The 25793-nt window shown below is 49.8% G+C and overlaps 4 protein-coding genes across 4 annotated transcripts in view; 1 reads left to right on the top strand and 3 right to left on the bottom strand.

Moving 5' to 3' along the window:
• The window catches only part of LOC125952733 (suppressor of lurcher protein 1), a 19635-nt gene extending 4526 nt beyond the window's left edge, over positions 1–15109 (bottom strand). Inside the window, exons 1-2 of the mRNA XM_049682403.1 lie at positions 14578–15109; positions 1–148 (exon numbers count right to left, since the gene is read on the bottom strand). The exon at positions 1–148 is cut by the window's left edge and continues 4 nt beyond it. Coding sequence (XP_049538360.1) covers positions 1–148; positions 14578–14827 — 398 coding nt within the window. The 5' untranslated portion in view covers positions 14828–15109. The remainder of the gene's footprint in view (positions 149–14577) is intronic.
• Positions 1760–7645, top strand: LOC125952734 (uncharacterized). The gene is made up of 4 exons (XM_049682404.1): positions 1760–1920; positions 5409–5537; positions 5635–5822; positions 6572–7645. The coding sequence occupies exons 2-4, from the start codon at positions 5447–5449 to the stop codon at positions 6575–6577; spliced, it is 285 nt and encodes a 94-aa protein (XP_049538361.1). The 5' UTR covers positions 1760–1920; positions 5409–5446; the 3' UTR covers positions 6578–7645.
• A 7162-nt stretch (positions 15110–22271) lies between the features above and the next one.
• LOC125952047 (myosin regulatory light chain 2, atrial isoform) lies at positions 22272–24336 on the bottom strand. The gene is made up of 3 exons (XM_049681272.1): positions 24128–24336; positions 23004–23140; positions 22272–22594 (listed from the first exon to the last, which is right to left on the bottom strand). Exons 1-3 carry the CDS (start codon positions 24296–24298, stop codon positions 22411–22413), a joined length of 492 nt encoding a protein of 163 aa, XP_049537229.1. The 5' UTR covers positions 24299–24336; the 3' UTR covers positions 22272–22410.
• Positions 24337–24709: 373 nt separating this feature from the next.
• LOC125959189 (uncharacterized) lies at positions 24710–25477 on the bottom strand. The gene has a single exon (XM_049692000.1). The coding sequence runs from the start codon at positions 25475–25477 to the stop codon at positions 24710–24712; it is 768 nt and encodes a 255-aa protein (XP_049547957.1).
• Positions 25478–25793: the final 316 nt, after the last annotated feature.

The raw sequence follows: 25793 nt of genomic DNA, 5'->3' as shown, positions 1-25793 counted from the left end.
ACACGCTCCGCACCGGCACCAACGAACTCGTACAGCTGGCAGAGGCTGGACGGGAAGAGTCCCGAGTGTTTGGAGTGGGCCGGTGCGATGCTCCCGTTCCGGATGCGGCTCGAGTTGAACACGAACCGGCTGCAGGCACCACTACCTACTACCGTGAGAGAGAGAGAGAGAGAGAGAGAGAGAATGCTAGTTAATAAAGTACTCCTCACTCCACGTGGTCCTTTTGCGGTCGATGGAGACAATGGAGCACACGAGTGCGTGTGTGTGCGCGCGCGCGTGTGTGTGTGTGATTGTTAATTAAATCGTGAAGAGATAATAGCCAGACAGGCTGCTGTTCGCCTCGATATCGCCGTGAATCGGCCTCTCATCGATGGAGCAACGTTTGCCGCCGATCGAGAAGCACCGGGCGCCTCCATGACTATGAAATGAGGGCCACTCGTCGCCGGGTCTAGGTCACATGCGTGCGTGCGTGCGTGCGTGCGTGCCTATGTTGCGAGCATATAGATTGTGTGCCCCCCCAAAGAGACGAAGCACGCACGAAGGACAGAGCGGATTAGAGCGATTGTGAGGCATCTGGGTGGGCCGGTGGGCTGTTGCTTTATCATCATCGTGATTAGTGGCACCAGGCGTGCGAGCCTGTGTGTGTATGTGGAACTCAAGGTAAAAGTACAAGCTACGACGGAATCGAAAGATCGAACCTCCCTCCCTCCCATGGTAGCGTGGAAAGCAAGGTTAGGAGATGGGAGGAATGCAGTGACGGTGTGCTAAAAATAGTGGAAATACACTGTTCTATTTATTTTTTGTTCAAACAAATACGATAGCAGCGTAGCCCATTCTGATCTGCGCCATTCTGGTTGGCAGCGTTATCGTCGCGCGAGGTGCGAGTTGGTCAAGCGACAACACCGTGATGATGATGATGATGATGACAGATGACAAAGAAATAAACAAAAGATCTATTTTAAGCTTCACACGATCATCACCGGATGTCCGGTGCGGAGAGGAGAAGAGGAATGTAAGTGGAGGAGCCGATGTTGACGATGTTCACGATGATGATGACGATGATGATGATAAGAAGATGGTGGTCAGGTCAGGGGAAGCATAGAAGAAAGGAGTGATCGGATTTGCGTCACGGCTTCTCGCCATCCATTGCCACCATCCCGTCGCACTGCCGGTTCGCAAATAGAACTCGTTGCTCCACGGTTGTGAACCGTAGCCTGACCGCAAGTGTGTGTCATTATGTAGCGAGTGGTCTCAGGTCACGCGAAGCGAGAACAATGGAACATCACGATCGCGTTCGCGATCGCGAACGCGAATAAGGAACGCGCTGGGCTCCACGTGTAAATCTTATTTTTAACATCCTTCGATCGATCCAAATAGCATTGATCGGGCACTCCATCGATCACTTCTGCTCTCGCATCGCCCGTCCCCCTTCTCCTCCGCGTTTCCACTCCACTTGTGCTCACTCATCCGCTCACCACTCGCTCAGCAGTTGGCATCGCTGGCTGGCTGGCTGGCTGGCTGGCGGTCTTTCTTCTTCCCTTTTGGCTCGCGACGCGACGTTCGGGACTTTCGGCGTTCGGCGCGAACGGTGTACCTCGGTTCGGCTGGTTGGCAACGATCACTGTCATTGTTTTGGGGCCACCGGTGCTTAGGCCAGAGCGAGAGCGTCGGGAGCATTGAGTTCGCAAAGTGGCCCAAAGTGCGACGCGCTGCTAGAGCAGGACGCCGACTACGGCGGCGGCGGTTGAGGGACGAGCAAGTGGCTGGGAATGGTGTGGTGGAACTCGCCGCGCCGCGATCGTACCGGGACCGGGCACAGGGTTTTTAAACCCTCACCAGTATCAGTCTAATCAGTCTCGAGTTATCTCGCACCGAGGACAGTTGGCCGGCCTGCACAACCGCTTCTGAGTTCCGAATTCTGTAAGCCCCCAATTTGCTGTCAGTGTCTACTAGCTAGCTAGCTACTTGCTCTCTAGTTCATTGTTTGTATAGAAACAACCTTCTGCTGCTGCTGCTGCTGCTGCTGTTAGGCTTCACGCTAGGAGCTGCTAGTGTAGTGAAGCCCTTTGCCTAGCCAGTCTTTGGTTTCCCTTTTTGGTGTATATTATGTGAAGTGCATGTTGCGGATGCAAACGAAGCGAACAGTCCAACAAATGGGCCTCGATGAACCTGATAAAGTTGTGCGAACGATCGTGACGAGGTGCCGAGTGTGGACTTTGGTTTCGACTACTTCGATTGGTACTTGGTGTTGTTGCTGATGCTACTGCTGCTTCTTATGTGTCTGCTTCGTAGTGTGTTTGCACAATAGCGGAAAGCGAGAAGCTCACGTTTTGAACCTCTTCTGTGCCCCTGTAAAGAGACTGCTAGAACCAATTTTTGAAAGGGTTCTACCGATACGTCACTCGACACTCGACGTGGAAGTGCTCGAAATCGGATAACTTTACGAAGTTTTCCCCGTAACTCTCTTGCCGTCGTTCTGTTTTATGCTTTTAGATACCAAACTGGAATGAACTTTTTTCGCTCTCTTGCTCTCCCTTTTTCTTTCTCTCAGTAGTAAGTGGAGTCACTTGGTGGAGTAATTGATAAATTGTAATGTTTCCCATTCAAAAAAAAAAAAAAAGACAGATAAAAAGAATCTCGATGTGCGATATGGTTTGGGTGTGCCCGGTGTCCGCATTGCGCGAATCCGCGCCCATTTCGGTATTGGTGGGTGTGTCGATCCGATCCAAAAAAAAACCCCCGGCAGGTAGCGAAATGATGTATGGTACGGTCCGGTGTCCAAAACCGGTGTCCGGGTCGGAATCGCGGACCGTTATCGCGCACCCCAAATCACGACGCATCCAGTGCCGTCCTGCTCCGCGACCCTCCCCCTAAAATGACTTCGCAATTACGCATCGCCGGTGGTTTCACTCCCGTGGATGCTAAAAATAATTGCCAGCCAGCCAGCCAGCCAGCCGGCCGGCCGTGGCCACTCGTGGTGTGGCCGGTTGCCCTTTCGGAATGTCAGCACGAATACGGGAGAGAGAGAGAGAGAGACGAGAGGTGCTTGAGTGGCCACTGACCACTCGAGATCTCGAGATGCACCAGAACCGAGGGCACTCAGCGGTTGGCCTTCTGCCGTTTTGAGGTACCGGAATTTATGAGATTGTCAGCCACAGGAAGGGGAAGGAGTGGTGGTGCCACATGCTCTTTGACCATTAGCCACCACGGTGCTGGTGGCAAAGTGGCCGATTAATCGGTATTCGCTCAACGAATCCGATCCGATGACTGGCGAGCATTGCCACCGAAGGCCACTTGAGAGCGCGACCACATTACCAAGCGTACACACACACATACACACATACACACGTGTGTGTATGTGCCACGGGATCGTCGTCGTCGTCGCGGGGAGCATAAAAATAATTCCCACCGAAAAATACGGTTTTCTGATTCCCATCATTCGCCACCGCGCAATGGAGGCGCATGGTACCCCGTGCCGGGAGGTTGGGAGCCGCGAGTCGGGGGGACGCATCCACTGATAGTCGCGGAATCGCGGTCACAACGGTGGTGGCAGCGGCGGCGGCAGCGGCAATACCGTGCGCTAGGATGTGAAAAATTATGTTTATTTTTGCTCGCTGCCTCGTATTTGCCGTCCACGCGGCCACGGCGATCAGGTCCATCGTTTGGGGTCCCTCTCTCTCTCTCTCTCTCTATCTCTCCTGGGAGAGGGGACTGGGTGGTGTGCTATTTTCCCGCAAAAGTGCTTTGCGCGAATCGTTCGCCGGCGAGACGAACGCTTCTCTCGGGGACCACTTGCGTCACTCGACGATGAGGGCAACGAAGCAACATCCGGACCGACAGAGGGTGGCAGCGAGAGGTGCCGCGGCGTAAAGCTCATTCGCGTAAATGTAATAACCTTGCGTGGCCCCCCTTGGCTGGCCGTTTGCGTGATAAACTCGAAATGAAAACTGCACCGACGAGAAAAGCGCAAACTTTCCGGTGGCCGCATCCGGGGCCATCCCGGAAAGCAATCAAAACCCCCGGTGGTCCCAAGGGTGGCTGGCTGGCTGGCTGGCTGGCAGAGGGGAGTGTGCAGAACAAATGAGCAAATTGCATTTGCAGACAACAGCAGCAGCAGCAGCACGACCATTACTGTGCCCCCGGAGTCGAGGAAGCGTCGATCATATTCCCCTGATCGGAGCACGATGGCCACGATGATTCATCGGCGCGAATCCACCGAGCACTATCACGACCTCAAGGGACACCTTTGACCGCACGGGGGAACCCGCTTAACCGATATGCACACAGAGCCCCCGGGTTCTGGTAGCATATTTTTAAAAATAGTTTCTATTAACTCGCGCAGTGGCCGCTGCAGCGCCTGCGAAACAATCGCACGTTCGCACTCGCTTACACACACACACGCGTGCTGGCTGCACTCTGCTGCTGCTGCTGCTGCTGTTGCAAAGATCAAATTTCTTTCATGGCTTCTCCCCTCGACCTCGAAGCGGTCAAAGCGGTTTCGGCTGCCGCACATTCCGACCTTTTGGGGTGCAACCACCGGGCCTACACACTACCGACAACAGAGCGAGATGGCGCCAAGAGGTGCCAGTGTTGGTGCCGCTGGTTGTGATGAAAAATCGACCGCGAAAACCGCGTGGCGCCGGGGGTTGACCGGGGACTCCAGAAAATGGAGCTCACGGGCAAATGCCTCAACCTTGGACCTTGGCGTGGAATCCTCATTTTCGGTCCCGTGCCGTGGCCGGGTTCCCGGGAATCATACCATTTTACAAGGAAGAGAAACCAAGAGTGAGAGAGAGCAATAGAGAGCCCAGTGAGAAGGAGAGAACGATACCGTATAGTCATGGCCTTCTACAACACCGGTTGCGAGGCATATGTTGCGATGCGATCGGCGTTGTGGAAAGTTCGCTGCGCGATGGTGGAGATGGAGATGGTTTGGTTCTGCACGTGTTTTGAATTGTTTGCGCCGGGGCACCGTTAAGGGAGGCCGGCCTGCGGACCGCATAATTATCATCATTCCGGAGCGCGGCACCGGAGGCAAAGGCAAACCATAAAATCGTCCAAACATCGTCGTTTCGGGGCGGCCTAGAAATGGTACCTTTGGGGTTGATGTACTCCTCCTGGGGTGCTGTAGCGCGAGGAGCAGTCCAAGGGCCCAAAGGAATGTAAGCTTTCGGTTTGGGGGGAATTTCGTTTAAAAACTCTCATCAAAAACCCTCGGCTACAGTGTTTGGTAAAGTTAACAGTATTTACAGTTTTGTTTTCTCGAATTGACTGTGTGTTTTGTAGGGGTTTTCGGGAACGAAAAAGCTGTACAACTTTTCAAACACATAAGCTCCAGCTGGTGTTCTGTAGCATATCATTAATAACTCTTCCTCTTCTTATTCTTTTACTCGTGCTTCTTTATCTAGTGTAACTACAGCGTAAAAACACACACAAATCACCGAAAATGTTCAAGCCACATCTGGAAATGATCGGAAGCTACGAGCCTATCAGCAAGAAGGCTCGCTTCTTCAACACCTACCTCAAATCGCTCAAGGGTAAGTGGCCGCAAACTGCAACCGCAAATTAGACAGCCCAGAACCGGACTAAAGCTTGTGTTTTTTCCCCTTTTTTGTTATCCATCCCGCCAAACAGGCTCGCAGGACATTATGGCCAAGGAGAAGCGCAGCTACAGCTCGTCCTTCGAATCGCAGAGCATCTACAGTGACTCGAAATTCGCCTGCGAAAGAGTCAAGTCGCCCGGTTACCACTACAACCCGGTCAGCCGTGACACCTACGGAGTCACGCCGAGAAAGATTAACGCACGCGACTTCTCCGCCAGAGTGAGTATCGTGCCGCCGAGCAGGCCTGCTGCTGCTGCTGCTGCTGCCGGTTATCAGTAGCACAATTCGCGGTTGCGGCGACAAGGGCCCAGGCCCCAGGTAGAATGCGTCTTCGCCACCGTCGTCGACACCGACGGCAAAAATAGTCTTGCGAGCGCTGTTCGGGAGCAATTGCTTCCGAGGAATGCGTTCAAGGTGATGAAAATAAGTCCACCAGCACCACCCGAGAAGCGCTAAAACCGCTAAATAGCAGTGTTGGGCCCTATTTATTTTTATCAAACAGTTCTTTTTTCTTTCCACCATGGGAATGAAAGATGAAACTGCGTGTGGCATGGGGGCCTTGTTAGTGCCAGACCGCGCCATTTTGCCACCACCGTTGCCGGTGCCGGTGCCGGTGCAGAGGAGGAGCAGAGGCCGAGTTGTCACTCAAAATTGTGAAAAATGGTTGGTTGTGGTGATCGTCGCATCGTGGCGCTGCGGATGCGAATTATCTGGTCGCGAGGGAAAAGAAAAGTATTTTTAAAAACCCCAATGGCCCCTCTCCCCATCACCGATTTTCCGTTCGATCCGGTTCCGTGGCCGGGGTGGCCGCTTTATCATTTCATTCATCCATTCATGACTTCCGAACTCGGCGAATGATCGCCATTTAATGAAACGAAATTATCTCAATTAGGTTCGGCTGACCTACTAAAGCTCTTCTTTACTCTTGTTTCTTTCTTTCCTCTCTCTCTCTCTCTTCTTCCGAACAGCGCTAAACATTGAGTAGCAAAAACTCCAACTATCCTTAATGTCTTAATGTTTTCCTAAGTTCTTGAACAACACCTTACCACAACACCGGTGGTATCGGAATGGCCGCCTGATGACCAGATGCCAGATAACCAGATAGAACAGCAACGGCGGCAGCAATCGCAGCAGCAGCGAGCATGTTTTTCGATTATATTTTTCGTTTATTGTGCGGCTTCCTCACAAGCGAGCGCGCGTGAGCAGATGATGGACACAATGACACGGACGGAACCGACGGATGGACGAGATCGGGCATCGCACCGCGAATTTCGTGGAAACTTCATTTTCAATCCCGATTCCCGTAACTCGCACCCCTAATACCCCGTTCACATGCTTTCGACACCTTCCGCGGAGTAACGAAACGATAACAACGTGAGAGCGAAACCTTCGATCAGCGGTACAGCTGAAATGGCAACCAAAAAAAAGAAAACAATCGAGAGTGATGATCCAGTGATCCAGAGAGAGAGAAAAGAAAAATACCTGGATTTGGTTTAGTTTAGGAACAATTCGATCAACAAACAACCTGACAGACGACAAATTAGCAACACGCACGCGGACTTCTACTAACAAGCTATCTCGAGGCCAAGGAAAGGACATCATTTATCGGTCATCTTCGGGTCCAAAGTAGGACAGTCCTCCAACTCGAACATCGAACATCCGGGAGGCGGAAGATCAGACAACAGCGACGCATACAGACACACACACACACACACATACGTAGACGTACACGCATCGAACACTCGCATACACACGTTTCGCGAATCCTGGGAAAGCGGGCGTGGACCAACGGCGCAATTGAAGGAGAGAAAATGGAACGGAAATGGAGAAGGGAAAGAGGAAACGTGAAGCACGAAATGCATCCCGGAATTGATGCGATGCCGTGCGTCGCCAGGAGACCGGCCCGTGCCGAGGAAGGGCACCAACCAAACAAAAAAAAAGCTGATAGTCAATCCCAATCCCTTTACTCGACCCTTACACGACCCTCGCCCAACCAGCACTACCACCGCTCGGCCCTTCCACCCCCCAAAAAAAAAACAAAAGTATCCAACACAAACACTATATTTTTCTTTTCATTTACCTTATGTGTAACATATTTTTGTTTTTATTCGTAAAATCAAGGCTGTAAGTTATGAGAGCGAAATAAAAATATCAACAAAAACACACAAACAACACAGCTTCTGCTGCCTTCATTGGGCTGATGGTTATGGTCGGTATTACGATGGTTTTTCATGGGGAAACCATTTCGATGTCGTCCTGTTGGCGGACCTTTGATGACATCTGGCATCGTTGATGCGTTCTATTGCGGGAAATGTCATTCATTTCGGACACATGTTTATTGTAAACAATGTGTCGGTAGGTTCGAGGGCAGCATGACTGTCCAAACAAGCTGCTACGAACGTAAAGCAGTGATTATCGTAATCGTGATGGTGTGGTTACCGTACTTAATGTTTCGTTTATTGATCTTTTCGTATTTACGAAGAACCTCTTATTAAAGAAAGAAACGGTTTGCCGAGGAGACTTTGTTTGAAAAGTTAAATGCTAGTTCGTACCGCGAATTTACTTGAGGAACAGAGCGAAATGGCCATCGGGTTATGGTTCTCGCTGGCTTGTGTAACGTTCAATAGCAGAAGAGTTTTAATCCTTCGTATTTGTTGTGGCCCTTGCTCCATTCTACTGAATGCCTATGAGGACATAAGTTCTTGTATGATTTTAACAAGGATTCCGTGGTTGTGTTTGTTTTTCAGAGTTTTAAAACAAATCGTGGCCGTACGTCTGAAAAAAGAAAAGATTCGTTACTCGTCGACTGAAAAGCCAATGAAAGTTTCTTAACTTGTGAAAGCTGTTATCATGCCCCGTTGTTTGTTTTTTGCAATGTTTAAATTAAATTAAATTTCACATATTTCATTTTCACCATCGGCTCTCCAAGTCTACGGAGCCCTAGGTTCTTTTCAGTATCACATTCGAGCATCATTTAATGATAAAAGTTAACATTAAAAAAAAACATGTGATTTTTGACAACATAAAAAGGGCTATATAGCACCAGCTTCTTCATTCCCTACTTACAAATTAGTTTACTTAGGTCAGTACCATTGCTGGATTGTCAGCAGTTTATAAAGCGTTCCATCGTAAAGCAGTTTTAATTAAGTCGACTTTTTCATAAATTAATAATCATACTAAGCTGTACATTTTAGACTAACGAACGTGCTACTAATTCCACCCGCCTTAAGGCCACGACGCGAATTCGGAGCGTATACACATGACTTCGCGTATTAAACTCCGTACCTTGGAATGTCTCGACACCAGCCCTCGCCACACACGTGGCGCATCTTGCTCTTGGCGATCTTGCTGCTTTGCCAGCAAATCTTCGCACGGTTCAAGAATCTCTCGAGCTGCACCGTACCACAACGTGCAGCGCTGTGGCATCATTAAAGAAAATGTCCCACTTGAGTGAAAAGCCAGCCAGCCATGCGCTCTTTCCAGGCTGGCAGCCTTTTTTCATTTGCTTTCCTGCCATAATGCCGTTCACTGCTGTTGTGCACTAATTTCAGTGAGCAATTATTTCTTCGTGCACCTGCATATGCTCAAGAATGTCATAGTCGAGGTGGATTTAGCGCACGGATCGCTGAAGGCTGTATTGCGGTTGCTCGTTTGTACGGCTCACATCATTATGATGCAACAAGTTACGGAATAACCCCGCGCGAGCTTTTGATTGTCCTTCCAGCGGCAGGACCGTTGTTACGAAAGAGCATTTGGAGGAAAAAGGTGGAGTGACATAATCAATGAAAGGAGCAACCTCGTCAGCTTGGGCCCTGCCGTTGACGAAAGTGACTTTGGGAAGGAATCCGGGTGCCGCTTCAGTGACTCTACCTTTCTTTTGCCGGGAGGGTAGATGTCGGGTGCTGTGTCACCCAAAAGCACTTTCCTGCATCAAAAATTCATAATGGCTGCATAGTGAGGACAGCAGCAGTGATGGAATGGTGAAATGAAGCAAAGTTCCATTATTTGCATGTGGAGCCCTCAGCATTCGTTTTGTCGGCACACTTCACCTTCCATTTGCCGCACACATGTCACCGACGGTGGATCGGATGCCGGTAAAGGTGCTCCTTGTTTGCCTCGGTACAATCATTGAACCATAAAGTATCGATGTGCGTGAGAGTGGAAAAAAAACCTGTCCTTTTTACATTCCCCTACGGCCAGAAGCCAGAGCTTCAGTGAAGTTTAGTCGTATGTTTACAGAAGGTTGACGTATTCAATACCACAGCAGGCTTTGAGAGTACTCCAGGCATTCTCTTGAGTGATCCCCATACATCTGCCGTACACCTACACTGCGTGGTCGTGGTCGGAACATAGTTATGTATGTTTCAACGTTTTGCTCTTCCTTTGTCTCTGTCTCTCTTTCTCGCTTCTCCTATCCCTTTGCCACGCAATGGACTCGGTTTAGACACAGCTAACGCTAGCAGTATGCATCGATGGTCCTTACTTTTCCAGGAACCATCGTTCTGCGCATCAGGCACACAGCCCCCCGTTACAGCATAAACATTTCCCACCAATTCGAACGTGACATTGGTCACACCTGGAAACCATTTACCCGTTTTACACCTTTCATGTTATCAAACGAGATTATCAAACGATGAGCGGCAAAAACACACCCGATACGGTCGGTACTAGCAGTGTCGTCTCTGCGCGCCGGCAACAACCAAACGATTATGGCAATAAGGCGTCGTCACCGAATAGCGGATATTGCTTTTGCAGGAACCGGGGAAAGAAAATAGAGGATTGCGCCGAGCGGCGCCATTTCTGGGCGCCCATCCCGCAAAACCCGGAAACGGATATTTGATAGCAAGTGAAGGTGTCGAGCGCCCGGTTGGGGGCGAGGGGGGAGGCAATAGAACGGTAAATGGCAAGACGGAACATTTTATTGAATTGTATTCCCGTCCGCTACCGCCCACGGTATTACAACTGGCCGGGTAATTGGATTCGCTTTGCCGGAATAGTTTCCGGGCGTTTTCCCACGAAGTCTGATGGTGCAGCGATGCTCGATGCTGCAGCCACAGAAAATGGTCGCGCATGCAACAGATGAAGTCTTATTCTGCGAGCGACCGGTTGGTAGCGGTAGCGATAGCAAATGGGAATGCAATGAGTTTTACACACAATCATCTTTTAGTGAGCGCTGGTGGAAGAATGCGCATTGCTGTATTTAATTGTCGGCGAAAACGGTTCAAGTATCTAGCTATTGAAGGCTGCATTATATGACGCTGTTCTCTAAAGAGTATCGAAAGCTACGGCACGGAACATCTAAAGTCTAATTAGAATGAATGAACCAAATTTTGAGAAGAGCTCAACATGAACATTAGTAGCTTTAGTGGCTATCGTTTAGTCAAGATTGATATAATTTTTTTGAAAAACTAATCTATCCTTATCTATAACTAATCATAACCCGTTGTAGGCCTTTTTTTATTAGCTGCACTGTTGAAAGCAAATTCTAGGGACTCCATATTGCCAACGATCAACCAACAGTTCTCACTATCATTCTCCAATCCCGTTGGCGATCTCAGCCGCTCGATTGCAGCAAATGAACATTCATGGCCTGCTCAAAGTGGTCAACGCCGTCAGTATCAGTAACAATGCTCCGTGCTACTCACTTGTCGTGGTGCCAGTTAATGAAATGGTAATTATTTTCTTCCGCTGCTACTTCCGTCCTCGTCTCTCGGCACGTCCAAGGACCTAGGAATCGCAACCTAGGTTATCGCGTTCCTGTTCATCGAAATAAAGTCGTCCCCAAATGTATTTATGAACCGACTCCCCAAAATGGATCCCTCGATCAGCAATGGGCAATGAAACTAGAGTGACAAACGAGATGGTCCTCGTTTCAGATGCTTTCCGATTCCGATTTCCACTCTCGAGACATCCTTTGGACCGTGCCCGAGGCCAGATGGGATGGCAGGATGACAGAAAAAGTTTCGTCGGTCAATCGATTAGTTGCCAATCTAGTTTCTTTCAATGAGCGAGTCGGAAAGAGACGCGATGAGGTTCCCATCCCTCGGATTGCCCTCCGGGACTTGGGTCGTCAGGCGGAAGTTGGCCGTCCGGTGGTCCGGTGGCCTTCCTTAACGTAGCCGTCGGTAGAATGGTGTGGGAAGTGGCCGTGATTAGATTGTATCGGGCAGAGAATCAATTCCAAAACGCTTGATAACGTTTTCTGCTAATGGCTTTGATGGGCCAAGGAGCACTGCCAAGAAGCACGGGAACATTGTCTTCTTCCGCCTGTCAGCCGTATCGCCTTGGTCTTCTCGAATGATCGGTCGACTTGCAGGGTGCAGCACAATGAAGGGGAGAGCAGAGCAGCAATCCCAATGCTAATTATTCCATGACAAACATCGATATGAGCTGCGTATCGATCCGTCCGTTGGGGTTTTTGGGGAATCGTCCGTTTGATGGTGTACCGCTACCTTCTCATCGTCCTCGTTGGGAGACGCTCCGGGATCCGAGTGCTCAAATTATTAATAGGGATGATAGTCGAGCAGACGAGAGCTGATATATCACCGAGCAACGAGCGTGGACTTATGGATTCCGATCGATCCACGTGGCTCCGGGATGGTGATTCATGGTTTGTTTCTCGCCATCACGAGTCGTATCAATCTCGGTTGGTGGCGAGGAATGTGTTTGACTAGCACTTACCACCCAGCGACAGCGATAGCGAGACGACGGTTTCTGATGAAGAAATTTATGCGAATTTAGTATGGATATCGATTTGGTAAACATTCCGAAGGACAATCTCAGGGTTAGTTCGGAGAACGCACAAACAGTGCCAATAGATCCCACTACTAGTTCCAAAAACATGTATTTTTTCATGAATTTCCCAAACCCAGACAGTGGATGGATGGGAATAGCAGCAGCTGTTACGATAAAATGAAGCAGCTTAATTCCGGTACGAACGATGATTTAGTGAAACGAATTATGAATGTCATTAAAAGTAAAATTAGATAACGTTTCCATATAAAAAAATCGAAGCATATGATATACACCGATGGTGATAGCGATGTTCCGTAACTCAATACGAACCTATTACTATCTATTAGTAGTTTAAACGATTTAAGCAAACCGGTAGTTTGGTAAAACTTCGAAGTGGCCGTTTGTAACAAAATTGGCAATTTTCAAACCCCGAAAGGTGGCAGAAAGACACACAGAGAGACAGAGAGAAACAGTGACAAAATTTCGTTTAAAAAATGAAAGGTTCAAAGGAAGTGTGGAAGTTGAACAAAAAACGGAGAATTCTCATTTAAACGAACATTCCAAACACCCGTTCTAGCGATTTTTTTTCTCTTTCATTTTATCCTCATCTCTCTCTCTCTCTCTCTCTCTCGCTTTCCCGTAGCCCGTAGTCGATTGCCAACAATTTGTAGTACCTGGAATGGAACGGGTCGGAAGTGGTGCTCTGCGAAAAGAATGTAATGAACTACTTCTGCTCAACTTGTCAAACCGACGCCCTTCGCACGGATGCGGAAATGGCGAAAGTTTTCAACCCCTTGACCATACCCACCGACCTTCATGGACGGTTTGGTGTGCATGTCTGCGTATGTGTGTGCCGCTTATGTGGAGCTAACTTGTGCAACGGATCCTTCCTTCTTCCCATCGACGCGCATCGAACACCCGACGTGAGTGTCGAAAGTCAACAAATTATCAACACAGAATGGTGGTGCTTTTAGTGGGTGAGGGATGGGAGAGGGTACAAACGACAGCCATTGATGATGTGAGTAGGTGTGGTGTGTGCTTTCCGCTTCCGCCAGGCCTTTAAAAAGCACGCCACCAACCGAGGGATGGAGTATGTTTGCCGAGCGAGTTCGGGATCTATTTGATTATAAAACTGAGCCAACATAATTAAGTGCGATGAAGTAAATTAAACAGACTGGTGGTGGTGCCTGCCATGTTATACACGCTCCAACGCCTTTTGAGATCAAAACGGAACCGGATGTGGAAATGCATTCAATCGTTGTGGTAGACATCAGAAATGCTGCGAGATAGGCGAGAGCACCAGTTATCCCATGAATTCCATGAGGAATAAGCTAATGATGTGGTAGACGTATCGATGGGACGTCCATTTGGATGATGTTCTGCACCATAAATACCATTAATCGCGCTCATTGAGCATCGACCATCAAAGGCAATCCCGCAAAGGGGCTGAATAGAGCTCATGAGCGAATCATTAGCGGTATGAAGATTGGATCTAAAGTATTCTGGACAGTTGATTACTGCTTCATTACTATGCATTGCGGAATTAATAACGCCGCCTGATAAGTGAATTTTGCGTTGCAAACGATGAATCGCAAATTGGAATTATTTGTGAAGCATCGTTTTTGGTTTAAATCTGGTTCGAACGGAATGATAATTAGAACCGTGCTCCTCATAGGGAAAATTGTACGTATGCTGTTATCAATGCTTTCGAGCTCATTGCTGTACTTGCTGTATGGACTTGCATAAAAATACAACTTAATAAAATGGATCTCTTTTGAAACCAGTTAAATGGCAAAAGCTTAAGAGAAATCTAGTTCAAAGTTAATGTAACCGAAATGCCATAGGGTTGCTTTGGGACTTTGGCCCCCTTCAACCTAGCAACGACAGTAATTACTTCAACGATGATCCCATTCCACGGCACGCTAGTGATCCAAGTAACCCCAACGCACGAACAAAGCGAACTACTTCATCATGCCATTCGTCGCTGCTGCTTCGTGCATGGAATTCCTCAATGTATGCAACGAAAACTTTCGCCAATTTATGGCCAAGTCTCAGTCGCGGTGCGGCCGGAACAGCAGCCGGATGGTCGTAAAACATCGAGATACCTTCACCCCGATCTCATAGGGAACCCACCGTAAAACGCAGAATAATGTCTGACAAGATTAAGCCTCTCGGTTGGCTATAAAGTGTCTGGCAGGTCTCAAGGCGAACACACACTCGCTCGCTCGTCGTGACGTACCTTTTAAGTGGGATCTATCGGGACCGCCCGTACCGACCGCCATCGGTGGACCGGCAATCGGTGGTGCACCGGCATCCGTGGCCCCGGGATTGCCACCATCGGTATGCTGCTGCTCACCGCTACCAATCGTATTACCACCGGTCGGTATGCTCGCGCTGCTTTCGGGTGTCGCTACGGGTGGTCGCAGGAGGAGCAACATCAAGCAAAAGATGAAATTTGTTGCATTTACTAATTGATGAGGGTGTTCCATTATCGTGTTCGGCTGCTGCTACGTCGCGTTATGCTGCCAGAAGAGCCGTTCCGATGATGCGCCTTGAGGAACCAGTTTCCAGTCTTCACCGAAGAAGCACACACACCAGAACGGTAACTGCACTGAACACTTTGTGACTTTGCGATGCCGCTGGATGCCTATCCACTATAATCCACTGTGCGTCAGCAGTCCATTAGCTGTATCCGGATGTACTAGTTCGTGACTATTTCGTGTTCATGCTTCGGAAGGGAGCGGAACCAACTGCTTCTGCTTGCCCGTAAGCAGTTCCCAGCACAGTTTTCAATCACTGCTTTCCCCATTGCGCCACATTGTGCTGACTTTGTACGGTGGTCCTAGTACGTTGCTGGTCCTTGCGCTTCGACATAAAAGGAAACCCCGTTCGTTTGGGATTTGAGTTAAGAGAATAGTAATCCGCCCTTTCTCTTGGTATCAATATAATTTGAAATTCTTATCGGGATCCCACTGCTGGAAGCGACTGTTGTGTTTGGTTCCCTTAACTTCCGGTAGCGAATTTTTGACGAAGGTAAAATGGTGTTTTTTCCCAGGAAATGTAAAGCTTTTAATGGAATTAAAAACGTTAAACTGGGCCCTTGCCGGTGGCGCTTCCCAATTAAATACTGTTGCCGGAAAAGGGCAGAAAAGCCTCATTAATTGCTTCCGTGTACTACCTTTACCAAACTGCTCACTTCACTGCTGAATTGTTTTATCAGTAGTTATCGGAGTACCATGGAACCCCCCCGTTATTTCATGTTCACGTCCTTTGTTTCTCACTCACTGAATGGGTCACGTGGACAGTGAGTTGGTTCAAGCATCGCAAGCATCGCATTCCATTCCATTCAATGCTCTTTTGACTTTCCTCACCTCTAGGGCAAAGGCTTAGTGCGTTTCACTCGCTATTATCAACCTCACGAACAATGCCACTAGCTAGTTTAGTCACATCAATCACACCGCACTACAATGCTAATTAACCATTCGCTTTGTCAATCGGCCGGCCACTGCTCTGCGGTCACACAGATCCAGCCGCCACTTGCCACACAACAGCATATTCATATGTTGCGCTTAGCGTTGTGTACTGTGCGTCGGTAATGATGAATGCACCCGGGGCCGGGCTTAAATCGTGCGATAAATCAAATCAACATATTACAATCCCCGCTCACGGCACGCTCACGGTCTCTGCCATCGGTCACAGGCACGGAACATGTGTGTGGCTGACCGGTATGTGTGCGGTTCACCACAAACTGACTCCTAACGCTGACCGACCGACGACGACGACGACGACTTGCGGGTTGATACAATTTGCATTTCATAAACAGCACCACGGGGTAGCGGAGAATCAATTTCTGCGTGCCTGGTCCTGGTGGTCACTAGTACGCACACCACTCCCCGGGGTACAAGCGACTGTCAGGCCGCTAATCCGCGTAATATTTCCGACTGATAACCGCACACACGTAAAAGGGGTCGCCACTTTTGCCGAGGGAAAAACGTGCCACCGAACCGAACCCACCGACTGTCACGAACGCAACTGACTGGCCAAGATCAACCAGCAGCTCCGGTGGTACAGCATCCAGCAGTCCAGCTATCCTTCCAGCTGCTTCGTGGGGCCGATCCTTTCGCCGGTGGTTTCGGTGCCGAACGGTCGGTTGAAACGAATACCGCCGACCGTGCGCATGTATGTTTGCCTCGGTCCCCCGGCACGAGCACGGCGGATGGCGCGGGACTCACTATGTTGTCGAGGTTTGATTCACTTTTGGTTGGGAATCCTTTCCTTTTTTTTTTGCTCTCTCTCTCTCCTGTTTTCCCTCCATTCCTCACCATTTCACAGTTTGGGGTCCGACCGACCGACAGACCGACTGCCGTGGCGCGAAGTCTGCTCCGGTGTGTCCGGGTGCACGATTTTTTCAAATTACTGCTTGCACTGGGACCGCAAACACGGGGATTCGACATGGGGTTTCATTTATTTACCGACCGGGTGCCACTGTTGCGCTGGTTGCGCCCTTGCCGAAGACCTCTAGATGCAGCCGCGAAGGTGCGAAGAGAAGCAGTATACGAACACCGCATGACCGCTGCCGGATGGTAATTCGGACTTTTGGGCAAACATAGAAATTCACAACAAAGATTACGCCAGTCCAATGGACTTTCATCTAGGACCCTGGGTGAGAATAGACGTGGTACAAACAATGCCCATTTGTTTCAGGTTTAAGCCAAATTGCAGTTCGACCATAAGATGATTGACAATTTTAGGGCCAACGCCCTGGCTTAAATTGGATTTCGGAACGCCGAACGGAACGCCAGAAATTCGACATTCGTCGGTTGTTCCACTTATGTTCTCGTACGAGATCGTCACGTAAATGACTTGAACAACAAGTAATGGTCTGTTGAAAACAGGTAAAGACGAATTAATTGGCAGCTGTTGATAGCTTCAATCGCACAAATCAAACCGAAAGCCCACTCCAGCTGCAGTATAAGGACTTCCTCCCCAAGTTTTGCCAAGTACAGCTAATTACCAAAACGAACTCCGACCAACATCACTTTTCAAAAGGATTGATTTCTTTTGGTCGGCCCGCAGTCTCAGGCGGATGTGGGTGCTCTTTCCCCCCATCATTGATCCACCTGGAACTCGCATGCCGGTAGAAGCACGGTTTGCGATCGTTCCGAGGCTCGCAGCGATTCAAGTCCGATTCCGCGTATTTCAATTGTGCTCGCATGAGCAATAAAGTAAACTTTACAACCACTTTCAGGCATCAGGCATCCGAAACAGCAGCAGCAGCAGTACAGCTTTAGGCTCCAGGCCATCTCTTCCGCATATTGAGTTCCTGGGCATTTCTTTCATTCCTTCGGTATGTATGTTCACGGCCCCATTCCAAGAAGTAAGCACACGGCGGTTTGGCGGTGTTTGGGAAAACGTCGAAAATATTTTATCCATCTGCAACTTTGACTTTACATTTGCCTCTCTCTCTCTCTCTCTCTCTCTCTCTCTCTCTCTCTCTCTCTCTCTCTTTTTTGTGTTTTTCTTTAGAGAGCTCTGTTTTCAACTCGCTCGCGAGGCTTTCGCACATGAATATGTACATTCATTCCCAGCCAGACACTGCGCCAAGTGCTGCGCCCGCCAAAGCACTTTGGCATCGCCAGTTTGGCCTTTGTTTAGGTTACGTTCGGAGTGGTATTTTGGGGCTTAGAGTTTGTTGTTGTTCTTATCGCTTCCTTCACCATTCTGCACGGTGCAGAGGGACAACAGTCGCCTTTTTTCGATTTTCCACAATCGATCGGCACTGAAAGATGAATTTTATTTGGTTTGGCGTGGTTAGTTCAGGACCCCGGACCCCAAACCACCATTTCCGGCTCACCAAACACAAAGACCTTTGGAGGACAAGGAGGCCTCCTTTGATTCCGAGAAATATTGCCCAATTCTTCTCCGTACCCGTGCTCCGTGGAAAAGGTAGAAGGTGAAACCGGTTACCCGGGGGGACAATAGGAAGTTCCCCAAGCTCCGCTGTCGATTCGGCCGTTTCCTGGTGCCAGCCGGACAACCATTTGCCCATTTTGACAATAACGGAAGGAAGTAAATTTGAAAATCATTCATCCGTGTGCGTGTGGCCCGGTTTGGTGTTTGGCTCGGGGTGCTCCCCCCCCCCCCCCCACAAGGGAGTGAGGGTTTCACCGAGTAATTTGGCCAGCTGCGGAAACCGAAAGGCCGCACTCCGGGCGTGCGGCTTACACGTTGACATCTGTACGCAGACGAAGAGCACCGGGAGCAGAAGTAAACGACGTCCGAATTGGACGCTCCTGTCACTGGTAAGCCCTTCGCTAGCGCGCGTGAGCTTTAGCCCTCGTGCATGCAGCCGAGGTGATAGGACACGCCAAGGAGAATGCGCCCCGTTCGTTCGTTCGGCCATGCATGACCACCATGTTGTCACCACCTTTTCTGGCTCCTCTTTTCCGTTTTTTTGCAACGAAAACAACGGAAATGCCGAAACGTTGTCGTAAGGTTGTTTTTGCGCCTTTTTGCCTTTTCGCCGGAAAAGCGGAAAATCGTGCCGCTGCCGCAATGGCAACTGCGATGCTGTGCCGATGATGAAGAGATGCCGTTTTGGCGCAAGTCACCGCCGGCGAAACATCAGGCGAGAAGCTGCCTGGCAAGCAGCTACCAGTGTGTGTGTGTGTTGGGAAGATTTGCTTACTGTTTCCACTTCCTGTTTCTCACACCCCCCGGGCGGGGCATACGGTTCTCAGTGCTTACCGCGAAAGCTTGTGTCCAGATCACCTTTTTCGTTTGCAGCACGCCTCGACACCAGTCAGCAGCCTATCGCCTGGCAGCCTTCTAGCACAGCTGGAACAGCTGCGGAGCGACAGCCAGCTCTACCTCGCGTCCGAGCTAGATCATCTCGTGGTTCTCGCCCTCCCTCACTCGCTTTCAGCTCACTCCATCACGCCAGAGATGAAGGAAACCAGATGTGTGTTTACCTTGGCCGTGGGCGACACCCAGGCCTTTTGCACGTTGATGGAGGCGACTTGGGCTTAAGGTTCTGTTGTTGTTTCGAGTTTCACTCGCTACCGCCATCGTGGAAGCCAGACCGACCCAGGACCGGAGGCACCGGTGCACCGGAAAGACACTGAGACAGCGCAAAGGTTGTTAACTGGCAACCGCTTCCTAAGCGAGGCGTAATGTCATGTTGCTATGTCGTTAGTGATCCTGAGTGTGTGTGGATAAAAAAGCAAAAACCATATCCAACCATCATAGCACAACAATACAAGCACGTGTTGCAGGACACCGCGTAACGAAAACAACCGGAGGCATCAGCGAACCGGCATTTCTTGTTCGCACGCTCCCGCCTGCTTGGCAGATTTCAAAGACGATCTTGGTCTGTATGTGCCGGAGGGTGGTCATCGGTGTCATCGGCTAAGGCCGGATTGCCGGTCCACTTCCATGGTAACGCCGAACATCGCTCCACGGCAGACTGGAATGTAATTGATGTTAGCATGTTTTTTAACGAATTCGAAATCCCCATTCACGACATCGACGCTCGAAGTACGGCGAAGAGTAATTGGCATCGGGTACTGACTGAACAACTTTGGTGGGTCTCGGCAAAAAAAGAGAAGCTTCCAATTAGAAGCGACATTTTGTATTCGGCTCAAATACCATTATGTCGGCAGCAGAAGTTATCAGTTCCGAAAAGTTTCACTTTTCGCACGATCGATCGTAGGCTTCGTATTAGGCGGTTGGCTATACGGTCTTTGTCAGGAAACCGTCAACACTGGCTCCGTGGATGGTGTTACGATGAAAGCAAGCGCTCGTGGCTCTGCTCGTGGTTCTGGTCCTCCTGGCCCCCAAGCAACTTTCTCGAGGCTTTTATCTAACAATCTGTGGGATTTGTAATGAGTTATGTGACAACGAGCTGACAGCAGCTTACCGACTAGAACCGAGCCTCTTCGAGCCTTTCAGGTCCGGCCAGCGCCCGGGGAGGGAGCCACGTTTTTCGCTGGAAAAACCATCCACACCACAAAGAGCACACACACACACACATACACTTGGGCTTAAAGTTTTGTCTGGCTATATGGGCATCGAAGTTGGACACCGGTGGCATTTGGTGTCTTCTACCATCCGAACGTCCTGCGGGTGTGTAGCAGATGCGATTTCCAGGCTCCTTGTGGTTCACCGATGGCCTTAAGGTGGTGGTGCAGGTACGATAAAGTTTAAAGAGCTCGCGATGGATTGGATGCTGTATCGCTTAATGAACTCATACAGTTTGTTTTTGTTTTCGTTTTTCAACAAACTCTAAGCTGACAGATCCACAGATTTTTCGGGGGGAGTTATGTTACATGTAAGATAGACGCCATACTTTTATTTCTCCAAAATATTTCTCAAAATATATTGTTTTTCTTTGTTTCACATTTCGGACACAACGAACGCTGCAAAGAAGAAAGCATACTTACAGGGGTACCGCTATTGTTTATATACCTACATTTCATTATCACCTCTAACCCAACCTCACGGTCCGCCTAGCGCATCTTGGTTAACATCTTAATGGATGGTTCTGCGCCCTGTTAATTACATTTTGCCTGCATCTTTAAATATTCGCCCACCCCCCCGGTAGCTGCCGCTTTCCGGTGCGCGGTGAATCCGCATTGTCCGGGCGCACAATCTCTGACAGCGAGCGAGTTGATTAATGAACGACCGAAGGAACTCTCACGATGCTCCCCGTGCAGCATTACTTCCACCAATTGCACCCCAAACCGAAGCTATAAGGAGGGGGCAACAACAAGAAAGGCAACAGGATTCCCTTAGGGGGAATGAAACCCAAGGTGCTGGTAACTGAAAAAAAAATGGTAACTTTCTCCGTTGATATGATCGCCGACCGACCGACCCCCGGTGGACAGCTTATCCTTCGGTTCAGGGTTGGCGCTCGCTCGGTTCACTCCCAAGGCCAATTAAAGGGCTGATGCTGAAAGCATTCTGCTGTTCTGCTGCGCTTCTGCTTCTGGTGGCCGCCTGGTCTGGCAACGATGCATCGCTTAAGAGTTTCGTCTACCAGACAGCAGTAGTAGCAGTGCATCTGGGCTGCTGGCACGACACCGTTCAACCTTTAGCCAGCGCTGCCAGATACTATATTATTCTTTTGTTTTCTGCTCTCGACAAGATTGAATAATAAATGCAGCGTCCGAATCTGCTCGACTTTCTGCGTGTCACTCTCTGTGGGACGCAGGATTATCAGCCATTCCATGCTGTGCTAGACTGCTGCTAATGCTACTATTGCTACTGCTGCTACTGCTGCTGCAGTATGTCAATTTGGAATCGCAAACTGCTGACAAATCAATCATTTAGCTCACTGGCTCTGTTTTTGGCCGTACAGGGCTACCGTGCCGTGCACAGAGTGCCACAAACCATTTGGACAATCGCCATACTAAAACTATTAGCTAGAACTCGGTCTCGGCGCGGTTCGCTGTACGCTTCGCGGAGGGAGCCATTTATCAACATTTCAACATTGGCCAGAACACAGAGTCATACAAAAAGCGCGCTGTTCGCCAGTGGCGAAAAACTTCGGCCACGTTTTTCGCGAGACGCGAACGATGCTTTACATTCATTTCTGGCAGATTTTTCATTCTCTCCGTTTCTTCGTTTGCTACCCAGAAGGTCAAAGTAAGTGAAAATGGTCAGAATGTGGTCCGTGTAGTGGTTAAGTGGTTTGTTTGATGAATTGTTTTAATCCATTCGAAGTTAGTGAAACAACGTGAAGAGCTCGTCGATTCGACCTGCGGGAACTTTGTGCCAACTACTCGAACCTTAATGGTGAAATGGTGCATTAAGAAAATAAATGTTAAATTTTGTTCTTTTACTAACCACAGTGCCATGTTTATTTCCTTTCCTCTGGTAAAACTACATTAGAAATTCAATTAGCTATAACTTTCCCATTCTCCGTATTTTTTAAATCAGAGAATCAGAACACTGAAAAAAAAAAGTTCATTTGAACTTGATCCAATTTTCCAATAATTCTCTTTCCCATTCTGCTCCTTTCTGCAGCTTCCGTTGATCACGTTATGATCTCTTCGCGGAGCGGCGTCTCGGTTCACTTGTGGTCCGTTTTCTGGAACCCGGAAATGCTCTCCGCAAAGTCCATGTAGTCGAGCTTCTCCATCAGCTGGCCGTCAGCGTTGAGCTGTGGTCCGCGTGTGATGACCGCGTCCTCGAGCGCTTCCTTCGCTTCCGCCACCGTAAACCGATCGCCGAACGTTGTGATATCCCTAATGAAGCTAAATCACAGCGAGAACGGAATACGAACAGGGAATAGGCAACATAAGAACCGTGCTTCTAAGCATAGAACAACCAAAGTTCAATGGAAACTTTCACAAAAAAGGGCTACCGAACCCGAACTGCTTAGGGTTAAACGAAATCAAAGAATATTTGCTCCAACGATGCATGCCCTCGGGCCAGCTTGAGTTGGTAGACCCCTTCCGAGGAGCTGCCACGTGGAGCGCCCGCTCGGTTGGAACGGGGGAAAAGTTTTTTAATTAAACCCTATCGCAGCCATTTTTGGCAGGCGGCCCAACACCCGGCACCGGCACAACCCAGCTGACCCGATTGGCATCTCTGCTCGGCTCGATCCGGCTAGATATCGGGCTCGCGAACGCTCGCAGTTCCGGCCCCCGGGACGCGACTTACCGCTCCTTGTCGATGTAGCCGACGTTGGCCTTGTCCCACATACGGAATGCACCGACCATGGCGTCCTGCGGGGCCAGCCCGTTCGCGCGCTGGAGAATTAGCAGCAGGAACACGTCCAAATTTAGTGGCTGCACTACCTAGAAACAAGGGGGACAGAGTGGACAAGAGTGGACTCTCTTAGCAGCTGATTGTCATCCCGTAGTCAGGGTAACGCCGTTGGACGAACGGAGAAAGAGTGCTATGGTGACGGCGACGGCGGGTTCAATTTACAGATTTTAATGGAGTTCGTGTAATGTGGCGACCCGACGCCGAGGAGGAAGAACCGAAAATGGACGCGCACTACTGTAACGAAGGTGGTCTACGTTGCAGAAACCATTTTGTCGGAGCTATCGGACTAGCACTAGGAGCCCCCTCACCCCGTTATTTCCTGTTCCGAGGCGATTGCTTGGACTCCCGTTTTTCTGGCACTTTCGGAACTCAGTTAAACATTCAAATGAATTCATTTTACGCCGAACTGCGTCCTGGGAGATGATTCTGGGGCATTCCACTCGGTGATTCTACGGCCAACTGCTATGCGAACGCTATGCTAATGGTTTGTAATTCTGGCTCATTTTAGTTGCTGCTAGTGCTGCTGCCGCTGATGCTGCTGCATTTGCAAAACGTGGTCCAAAACTGTTGGCCAAACCAGGCAGGAAAAGCGGGCTACCGCCGTTAGCATATTATCGGTGATCACGATCTTCTCCAAAAGTGATTCTCCGGAGAGAGAGAGAGAGAGAGAGAGAGAGAGTAGTGTTTGCAGGGCCACTGGCACTACCGCCGGCCTGGCAAGAATCGGCCAACTCAGTCCTAATTACAATGTAACCGTATATCTTCTTGCCAAAGTGGAAAAAGGGTCAAGATGGTAGCGATGCGATTGCGCCGCAAAGTCAAGGCGTACTGGCGGATGTAAAACACTGGGAACGGCACAGCAAATTATGCCGACTTCAGGCCCGATAAGTGGTCCCTATCTCGTATCGCGCGGTGTACGTATCTCACTACATTACATCGTCGAGGGGGGCACCTGAATACTAATGAAAAGGAGCAACCTTTCCCCCCACAATAACACCAACACAGTAGTACCTTACCCCATCGAACATGGCATCGATATCGTAGTCCGATTTGTTCACACCGAGCGTCAGGAAGGTGTTCCGTAGATCCTGCTCGCTAATCACACCGTCACCGTCGAGATCGAACAAACAGAACGCCTTCTTCAGCTCGTACACCTTCGGTTGGTTCAGATCCTTGAGGAAATCCATCACGACGCACAACACGAGCCCCGACTACTGCCGGTCTACGATTCTAACTCAACGGCTACGATCACGGAGCGCCGACTTTTATAGTCTTCTCCGGGGTCGGGACCACTGCTGACGCTACCGAGATGCGACCACTAATTGGCCACCATGCCCATGGGAACACCTGTTCCCAGCGTCCGGTATTCAGGACGCAGAAGTAATTCCATTCCAATTCCAAATTCATATCTGATCAAGATCGAGCACCACGAGAAGATGCACTGACGTGGACTGACGTATGTATTGCACCGGATCTGGATCGGTTCGTTCGTGGAAAATAAATCCGACAACCTGACCAATACACCAATGGTTTAGTAAATAGAAAGTATGATTTATTGGAAGTATAGACACACACACACACACATACTGGAATTAGTTTCAATGCGTTGGACGAATGCCGCTGGCACCGGGCCAACTCGAACTCATCGCTGCCCTGGCAGGTGGTGGTGCCTTCCGTTCGGTAGCCTCCTTGACAATGTTGTTTAGCCGCTGGAACTTATCGATCGCCGTGTAGAGGAACTCGGCCGCCCGTTTCACCCGATCGGCCGTCACCTGCTCACCAACCACCTGCGCAATGTCTTCCGCCGCGTCCTGCGCTCCCGTCAGGAACTTGGCATTACGGAACGAGAGCGTACAGAAGGGCGTAAAGAAGCACGTCAGCGAAGTGAGGATCGCACCGAACAGTAGCACACCGATGGAACCGATCAGTACCGAGGCTAGCCGTCCAACGAAGGTGACCAACGATCGGGCACTCGGCAGTAGGGTGCGCAGTGACGTCAGGAGCGACGGTTGCTCCTTTTCGGCCGGCGCCGGTATCAGAAAACCCTCGAAGCCACCGGTCGGGATGGCGGCAAAGGCGGTTGCGGTCGGATCGAACGGTGACCCACCACCGTAGATGGTGGCCGGGTATGGTTGGCCGGTGTACGAGTGGACGTACTGCTGGACCGCATCCTGTGGTAGGAACTTTTGGTAGAGCGTCGGATCGTAAGCCGGGTTCTCTAGCTGGAATGTTTTCTCCCCGTTGGAGCCCAGTGGAGCCTGGGCCTGGGGTATCGGTGGCTTTTGCTGTTGCTGTTGTTGTTGTTGTTGTTGTTGCTCCGGGAGGGCCACGGTGACACCAATCAGTAACAGTATTCCCCAATGCATCATCATCGGATGGACGATAATCACTAGCCGATACACAATCAAACTCTTGGCGCTCTCTTCTGCACACCTCAACGTCCGCCGGTAGACTGAACTTTGGGCTCAGCATCCACACCGGCTCTTATACCGGGCTCAAGGACGACCGATCAACGATGCAACTGGTAAGGTGCGAGGTGCGAGGTGGCGAGAGAAGGAAAGAACAGCGGGACAAAATCCTTCGGGATCTTTTTTTCCAGGAAGTGAGCACAGATAAGGTGAAGCTAGAACATGGAACATTGCTTCGCAATTAACTCACCCCCCGGGAAAGGGGCCAATGTTT

This window comes from Anopheles darlingi, chromosome 2 (assembly GCF_943734745.1).
Source record: "Anopheles darlingi chromosome 2, idAnoDarlMG_H_01, whole genome shotgun sequence".
NCBI classification, from domain to species: Eukaryota; Metazoa; Arthropoda; class Insecta; order Diptera; family Culicidae; genus Anopheles; species Anopheles darlingi.
This window is presented reverse-complemented; position numbering and strand designations above follow the sequence as displayed.

Coding starts and splice junctions, on each gene's coding strand:
- LOC125952734 (XM_049682404.1), top strand. CDS start 5,447: ATGTTCAAGCCACATCTGGAAATGATCGGAAGCTACGAGCCTATCAGC. Junction 5,538..5,634: donor CTACCTCAAATCGCTCAAGG/GTAAGTGGCCGC, acceptor CCCGCCAAACAG/GCTCGCAGGACATTATGGCC.
- LOC125952047 (XM_049681272.1), bottom strand. CDS start 24,298: ATGGATTTCCTCAAGGATCTGAACCAACCGAAGGTGTACGAGCTGAAG. Junction 23,141..24,127: donor TCGATGCCATGTTCGATGGG/GTAAGGTACTAC, acceptor CCTTGTTTCTAG/GTAGTGCAGCCACTAAATTT. Junction 22,595..23,003: donor GGCTACATCGACAAGGAGCG/GTAAGTCGCGTC, acceptor GCTGTGATTTAG/CTTCATTAGGGATATCACAA.
- LOC125959189 (XM_049692000.1), bottom strand. CDS start 25,477: ATGCATTGGGGAATACTGTTACTGATTGGTGTCACCGTGGCCCTCCCG.